Genomic DNA, 5,083 nt, shown 5'->3' with positions numbered 1-5,083 from the left:
TCTCTCTCTCTCTCTCTCTCTCTCTCTCTCTCTCTCTCTCTCCCTCTCCTCCACCCTTGGTGCCCCTGACCTGCACCACTTCCCTGCCTGCAGGTCCATGATGTACTCAGGAGAGCTCAAGTTTGAGAAGCGGACCATGTCAGCTCAGATCGAGGGTGGTGTCCACGGCCTGCACTCGTAAGTGTGGCAGCCTCCTTGCCCCAGCTGGCTGGCACTGGGTCAGGCAGGTGGGGCCGTGGTTCAGAGGCTGAGCCGAGGTCTCAGGGACCCCGAGGACCATCTGCACCAGGGATAGAGGCTGCTGCAGGATGACCCCCATCACCCTCTCCTACAGGGTCCAGCCCATCCTTGAACCCTGTCCTTTAGTCCCCACGCAGGCAGGCCCTCCCATCCCCTCGGGCATCTCCCCCGAACCGGGCATGGGAGATGCGGCCTCCAGCCCCTCCTGGGCTCCCCAGCCCTTGCTTGCTCAGAAGCTTGGTGGCTGGTGGCAGGGGCTGGCGGTGCTGGGCTCTGGCTGGTGGCGGCACCAGGCAGGCAGGTGGAGGCTGGGGGCATGAGCCCTTGGCGGGGAGAAGGGCAGAGAGACAGATGCCAGGGCCGGCGCTGGGGCGACCGTGGGCGGGGGCAGTGCTAGTTGGCAGCAGTAGTTGCAGGCATGCAGCCCCGCCCTGGTCGAGAGGGCCTGTCCCCCCAGGCATAGGCGGGCATCTAACCTGTGTCTCTTTCTGCCCCATCCTCCCGTAGCTATACCTTTCTGCCGTGTAAGTAACCGCGCTGCCCGGGCCAGGCGTAGAGTAGAGCAGGGGCAGTCTGGGTGGGGCCTGGGCTGGGGCGGGGCGTTGGGTTGGGGGCGCGCTGGGGTGTAATCGTGGGACATGGGCCCTAGTACTAGCATCATGCTGGGGGCAGCTGGCGGTGGCCCCTCCTCCAGAGGAACCATCCCCTCCCGGGGTGCAGAGAGATGTCCCTGACCACAGGCCTGAGGCTGTCCTGTCTTGGACTGGACCCAGTGACCACAAGGGACCTAGGCCACAGTGCCTTCAGGGGTGGGGTGGAGACGTGGGAAGCAGAGGCTCAGATTGGCCTGACCTTGCTCTGTGAGGATGGGCCGTGCCTTCCTGAGCTGTCTCTCCACCCCGGCACTGAGGACAGTCCACCAGCTGCGGCTGTGGCCAGAAGGAGCATGGCTGTCCCTGGGCCTGGCATGGTTCTTCCGGGAGCCTTGGCCTGAGGCGGACAGAGGCACGTGGCCTGCTTCTCATTCCCTCCCGCCCCCTGTGGCTGACAGGCAGAGGCTTCTGCAGCTCACTGCCTCTCCTGTGTCTGGGGGCCACCCGGCGGCCCAGGGCTGGCCTGGGCAAGGGGTCTGGGGTGGTGAGGCCACCTTCCCGCATACCCACTCGCAGTTTCCCTCTTGCCTTGTGCCCACAGTTATGAGAAGCGGCTGTACTGAGGATGGTGGTGGAGGCCCAGGCAGCGGAGGGGTCATGCCCCAGGGTCCCCCTTTGGGTACAGCCTCCCTCCATAACTGAGTGGTCCACAGATTTGCACTACTGGTTCCCCAGCTCCTTTCCAGGGAGAGAGGAGGGGAGGCCCTGAGGGTCTGCGGCCCCTCCCTGGGCTTCCCCCGCAGAGTCAGGACTGCTCCCAGGCCGGGCTGCCCTGGGAGCCCCCCGGGTTCCCCCTTCTTCAGTCCCCCTGAGCCCAGCCAGCCTGGGCTCTCAGGCCCTGCGCCTGCCTCAGGTCTTTCTTGCTGCAGCCTGCTCCGGCCCGGCTCCCACCCCTGGGACACGTGGCCCCTCCTGGCTTCTCCTGTAGGGCACCTCCCTCCCTAACCCCCATCCCAGAATTGGTGCTCTCCTGGCCCTGCCTCTGGCCCCTTCCTGGGCTGCTGCCCCCTCAGCCATGTGGCACTTCTGGGCTCCTGACCTAGGCCAGAGGGAGGTCTCTGCCCCCTACCCCTGGCCCTGGCCCTGGGGAGGAGGCTGCCCGTCGTTCCTGGCTCGCCCCCACCCCCAGGTGGACCATCCCTGCCCTCTCCTCTCAGCTGTGGACTATCCGGGCCCTGCTCCTCAGGCCACCCCATCCCTGGCCCTGGGGAGGAGGCGGCCCGTCGTTCCTGACCCGCCCCCGTCCCCAGGTGGACCGTCCCCGCCCTCTCCTCTCAGCTGCAGTTGAAGGCTTTAAGTTTGCACACTTTGGGGTCACAGTTGCGTCATTGTATGTTAAATAATCTGAATAAATCAAGAGGTTTCAACGCCTCCGCCATCCTGTCTCTGTCCCTTGTCCACTGGACAGCGAGCCCCTCCCCTGGTGGTAAGCTGGAGCCCAGAGCCCCATCAGAGCCGGGCCGCGGGGGGCGCCAGGCCGCGCCTCCCTGGGAAGGTGGTGGGAGTGCTGCGGCACTCCAGGGGGTGCTGGCGCAGGTGGGCCGCGTGGCGCGAGGTCCCCCAGGCCTGCGCCCACACCGGCTTGCCCAGCTGGCCAGCAGCTCCTGCAGGCAGGCCCTGTCGCAGAGGGGGTCGTCGTGGCTGTAGAAGACGAGCGTCGGGGGCCTCGCGGGCGGCTGCCAGAAAGCGCTCACCGCAGCCTCGTAATGCCGAACGGTGCAGCCCGCGCGCAGGTGGAAGCAGAGCATGGCTGTGGCCCTGACCACCGGGCCCAGGGCCTGTGGTCTCATGAGCTGAGACACACCTGTGGGTACCAGGGAGCGGGGGCTAGTGCCCATTGTCATGTGTGGCTCAGGACCGCCTTCTGGTGGGGACAGCACTGACACATGGGCTGCTGAGGATGTTCACATTGCCTTCTCTGCCTCTGTTGTAGTTGGGCAGCGGGCACCCAGCTGTCCCACCAGGTACAGACACCATTCGGGGCAGAAGCAAGGAAGATGGCCTGGGAATGCTCTGGTGGCAGGAAGCAGAGGGGGCAGAAGGCCCTAGTTGTGGGTAGTGAAGAGCTGGAAACATCCCCATGACCGCCAGGGAGGGGCTCCCTCAGCCCACTCTTGGCATCCTGGGCCGGTAACTGCCCTCTCCCAGGCCCTTCCTAAAAGAGCCACGTGGCCTGGAGTCAGCCTCTCTCTGTGGCATTTTCCAGCTTTGTGGCATCTTCAGGGACAAGAAGGAAAGTGCTGGACTGTTGGGTGGGTTCAGAACTGGTTCAGCAATGGCTCCAGGAGTTGTTGCAAAGTGACTGGGTCATCGAGAGTCCCCAGAGGCCTTGTGCCCTGGAATCTGTGGCCTTGGTGAGCACCTAGGAGTCTGAGGTGACCCAGCTGGGTGGGAGAAGGATGTCTGGATACCAGGAGATTGTAAAAGATGAGAGCGGATGGACCAGAACGAGGCCATGTTTCATGGTTTGTCTTGCACACTGCTTTACAAAAACCATACAGGAAGCAATTTGACCAGCAATTGAGGTGGAAAAGATCTAAGGATTTTTAGAGAAATTCCCAGTCACTCTGCATGAGTTTTCCTTTTGAACTAGATGTAGTTGGTCAGTTAGAGCTGAGGAACAGAATGGGTTACTTTGTAACAATGACCTTCCTTTACTTGGTATGTTAGCATTAGTTTGGTCCTTCTAGAGGAAGTTGGAGCACAGTGGTCCTCAAATTGTGGTGGGTATCAGAATCACGTAGAGAGCTTAAAAACCCAGAGGCCCACAGGCTCACTGCAATAGGATGGGGGCTGGGCCCCTGACTCATCACTCAGCACCAGGTGATTCTGATATTTACCAAAGTTCGAAAATCACTGTTTTAGAGGAAACCTGTGTGCATCCAATTACAGTTGGCCCTTGAACAACGTGGGGCTTAGGGGTGTTGACCTTCCACGCAGTTGAAAATCGCATATAACTTTATAGTTGGCTCTCCGTATCTGCGTATCTGTTCCACATCTGCAGATTCAGCCAGCCTCAGATCCTGTAGTGCTACAGTACGTATTTACTGAAAAAATCCCCATATAAGTGGACCCGCGCAACAGTTCAAACCCGTGTTGTTCAAGAGTCAACTGTACCTGATTTCTGAGACTCTGCAAAGCATGTGTCCTAAGAAAATTTCAGAAGGCACGGCACCCACTTCATGGCCTCACTGTGGGGATTATGTGAGTGAGTATGGAAAGTTATAGGCGCTTAGTAAATTAGCCTTAATAGAGGCTGCAGATAAAGGCATGCCAGGCTGGACCCAGACAACACGATCACTCTGCGTTGTAAATTCAGCCACAGTGGGGGAGGCCCAGATGGGACAAAACAACAGATGCTCCGGGTAGGAAGGCCACGTCAGGTGGACGGTCAGAGGAAACCCAGAGCCGCATTTGGGACAGACGCAGATCACAGACCCCTTGGTTGGCAGAACTGCCTGTCCGCCTGGAGTCCAGCCTGGTTTGTGTGGCCCAGGTGCCCCCTCACCCCTGCCCCGCACACTCACCCAGCGCCATGCGGTCCAGGCTGTCGAAAATACGGCACCTCAGGCACTGGGCCACGCTTCTGTGGCGCCCCAGGTCCTGGCCCACGAGCAGGGGCATCTGTGCAGAGGTGTAGCCACCCAGGGAGAGCGCGTGCATCACCAGTGGGCGGCTGGCCAGTGCCCCAGGCCCTCACAGCAGCGCCAGCACTCGGGCAGCTTGCCCCAGGCCCCGGTGCGCAGCTCAGCATGCTCTCCACGGCCAGCACGTCGCAGCCGCAGGCCAGGTAGAGCTGCAGGTACTTGGCCTGGGCAGTGGGCTGCGCCCCCAGCCATAGCAGGAGCAGAAGCATGGGGCAGGGCCCCCGGGACCCTAGGGGGCCCGGCTTGCAGTACAGGTGGATGGAGCAGGGGAGTTGGGTCGCCGTCACATCGGTGGGGGTAGCAGCGGGGCCGTGGCTGGTGCACCCTGGAGGACAGATGAAGAGTGGTGGTTGGCCCTCAACTCTGGCTCCACCTTTCCCCACACATCGCTCTCTGATGGCACGACTGGGTAGCTCAGGAGAGGTCGGATTAGCCCTCTGAGGGCCCTTTAAGCGTCTGTGGTTCTAATGCCAATCAGGAACTGGTCAGCCAGCCCAGAGAGGAGGGGTCAGCACCCCAGCTGCGTGCAACTCAGCTGCCCTC

General features: G+C 61.6%; 1 protein-coding gene across 11 annotated transcripts in view; it reads left to right on the top strand.

Moving 5' to 3' along the window:
- The window catches only part of IMPDH1 (inosine monophosphate dehydrogenase 1), a 32,785-nt gene extending 28,963 nt beyond the window's left edge, over positions 1–3,822 (top strand). For 8 of the 11 annotated variants that reach the window (XM_029234133.1, XM_029234134.1, XM_029234131.1 and 5 more), the window contains 3 exons: positions 94–177; positions 748–764; positions 1,435–3,822. In XM_029234133.1, coding sequence (XP_029089966.1) covers positions 94–177; positions 748–764; positions 1,435–1,535 — 202 coding nt within the window. In that variant the 3' untranslated portion in view covers positions 1,536–3,822. The remainder of the gene's footprint in view (positions 1–93; positions 178–747; positions 765–1,434) is intronic. The other 3 variants (XM_029234136.1, XM_029234135.1, XM_029234137.1) reach the window with 2 other exon arrangements.
- Positions 3,823–5,083: the final 1,261 nt, after the last annotated feature.

This window comes from Monodon monoceros, unplaced genomic scaffold (assembly GCF_005190385.1).
Source record: "Monodon monoceros isolate NGI ecotype Baffin Bay Population unplaced genomic scaffold, NGI_Narwhal_1 Super_Scaffold_2, whole genome shotgun sequence".
Classification (NCBI taxonomy): Eukaryota; Metazoa; Chordata; class Mammalia; order Artiodactyla; family Monodontidae; genus Monodon; species Monodon monoceros.
The sequence above is the reverse complement of the archived record's forward strand: the minus strand, read 5'-3'. Positions and strand labels throughout refer to the sequence as shown.